Source organism: Sardina pilchardus, chromosome 23 (assembly GCF_963854185.1).
Source record: "Sardina pilchardus chromosome 23, fSarPil1.1, whole genome shotgun sequence".
NCBI lineage: Eukaryota > Metazoa > Chordata > Actinopteri > Clupeiformes > Clupeidae > Sardina > Sardina pilchardus.
The window spans coordinates 14,445,949-14,448,448 of record NC_085016.1 but is presented as its reverse complement, the minus strand read 5'-3'; the positions used below and the strand labels follow the sequence as shown (position 1 = coordinate 14,448,448).

The 2,500-nt window shown below is 45.6% G+C and overlaps 1 protein-coding gene across 2 annotated transcripts in view; it reads right to left on the bottom strand.

Moving 5' to 3' along the window:
- mkln1 (muskelin 1, intracellular mediator containing kelch motifs) overlaps positions 1–2,500 on the bottom strand; it is a 40,008-nt gene that overhangs the window by 10,718 nt on the left and 26,790 nt on the right. For both annotated transcript variants that reach the window (XM_062527989.1, XM_062527990.1), the window contains exon 12: positions 2,117–2,246. In XM_062527989.1, coding sequence (XP_062383973.1) covers positions 2,117–2,246 — 130 coding nt within the window. The remainder of the gene's footprint in view (positions 1–2,116; positions 2,247–2,500) is intronic.

Here is a 2,500-nt window from a genome sequence, read left to right as displayed (position 1 = left end):
TTTTCTTTATGATGCCACTGCAACTACAAAAAGTCACACCAATAAAGTATTTTGAAACAAAATACGAAACCCTTTTCTTCAACAAAATAAAAAACAAATGACAACATACTAATTTGTATTTGGAACACTAATTTTTAACACATGTATCAGAAATACGATCTGTCCCTGGCAACTCAAACTAGGACGTAGGCCTCCCGATTTTTCTGGGTTTGTGTTTTGATCCAATTTGACAGCTATGCCGTGTTGCCCACCCAAAATGTCTACCAGCCCACCCAAATGTGGTAGGCCAAAACTGGCCCTGAACCTCGTCGTTTTCAATATTAACAGTAGGCCTAGGCTATATCGAGTTCAGACCGTGGATTAACCCAAATGCAGCACAATTTCAGTCACTTTGGAAAGCATGCTCAGCTCAGCCAGGTTTGCTTGTGCGGTCAAGATGTAATATGAATGAAAAAAGGTATTGCCCTTCTCAAGGAAGGCCACCTGTTAGAATGTACCAGAATAAATGAATAAATGAAGGAAAAAAGGTATTGCCCTTCTTAAGGAAGGCCACCTGTTAGAATGTACCAGAATAAATGAATAAATGAAGGAAAAAAGGTATTGCCCTTCTTAAGGAAGGCCACCTGTTAGAATGTACCAGAATAAATGTCCTGGGGGAGAACCTCCCAACCCCCTGACCCCCCCCCCCCCCCCCCCCCCGCCCCACCTACTTTGTCCCACCCAGGTTTGAAATGCCTCCAACACCCTTTTGGGTGTGTGTGTGTGTGTGTGTGTGTGTTTGTGTGTGTCCACATTAGTTGTTGTGGGTTCCACTCTGAACCCTGCCTAACATGCTTCTTCCATGCGAAATATGATCATTCCTGGAGGCCTCGCTTACGCAAACTCACAGGCACAGCCCTTTCCTTTCTCTCTCTCTCTCTCTCTCTCTCTCTCTCTGGAGTTGAGGATACTCCTGGACTACATTGTTTCTTCTAAGCAAGATGAAAGTGATGAGGTCGCCCTGAGTGGCATGATGACGACATCACCTCCTTCCCAGAAACCTCCCCTAGGTGATGTCATGCTTGGCCAGATTTGGGACTTACAAGAACAAGGTGACATCGCCGGACTGAGTCACATCAATCACAATGACAACGCAATGCACACTGGGAAAAGGAAACAAAGGTAGTGTATATGTGTGTGTGTGTGTGTGTGTGTGTGTGTGTGTGTGGGAGGGGGTTGCTCTACTGACACATTTACCTCCTGGCTTACACGTGAAAATAAAGACACAGTAGTGTTTGTTGTTAAAATGAATAATGGAAGCCCCACTATCACGACATATTAAACACCATGTGTGTCTCGTCTCGTTTCTGCCCTTGTGTGTTTACTTCTGTTCTACGCTCCTCCAAAGGAGACAACAACGCAAAGGCACAACACCACCAGAGACCACCACAGCAGATGCTAAAACAACATGCAGCGTCTCTCAATTATTCACCAACACAAAATCAACTTAGTGCACTTTTAAAGACGCACTCCTGTGGTATATTACACCCCTAAAACTCTCTCTAGATTCCTCCTAAGTATACATTTGGGATTTTTCCTTCATGAAAAATGGCCTTATAATGACCGATAATATTTAGCAGACGATTTTGTCCAAAGTGACACAGACTTGCCATGGTGGGAAGGTACTGTAATCAAACCTGGGTCCACAGATTGTCAGTGAGCGACATTACTGCTTCTCCACCACGCTTGTGTAAATGTATCTTCAAATCTACTTCCTCATTTTGAGAATTGGGGTCCATCTTATCCCGCCACCCTCCCTATGCACTGTTCAACTACTGCTGTAGCTGAATGGGTCATATTTTCTGCCAACTACTCAGGATTGGTTCCGAACCTTCATGACTATTCATAAAGAACGGCTGCTTGAATTCCCATACGGAGGCTGTGATAGGATACTGCTTATTATTTCATTCCTAACATAGCATGTTATGGACACGTCAACAAGGTTAAAAAAAAAAAAGCTTTCACAGGAGGGGGTCTTTTAAAAATGAGACGAGTGTTTGATCTGCCTGGCTGAGGTGGGTGTGGCCCGTGTGGTGTGCCGCATGCTGATTGGCTGGCGATGAGGTCATAGTCATACCCATGCCTGAGTCCTTCTTGGTCCCGTCGGAGATGATCTCCACGTGGTCGGCGTCGACATCGTAGCTGAAGAAGTCATTCAGATACGTCTTCGACCGCTGGCCCCCGAACACGTACAGACAACGATTCCTCTGTGAGGGGGGGGAGGAAGAGGAGAGAAAGGAGAGAGGAGAGAAAGGAGGGAAGAGAGGAAAGAAGGGGGGGGGGAGAAATGATGTGGAGAGTGGAGAGTGGAGAGATGGAAGGGCAGAGGAATGAATGACCGGAAAAGGAGAGGGGGGAAAAGAGGAAGAGGGAAAGAGAATAAATTTGAGGGGAGGAATGACGAATGTATGGAAGAAGAGAAGAAGAGAGTGAGAGAGTGAATTAGAGGAACAGAGGGGAC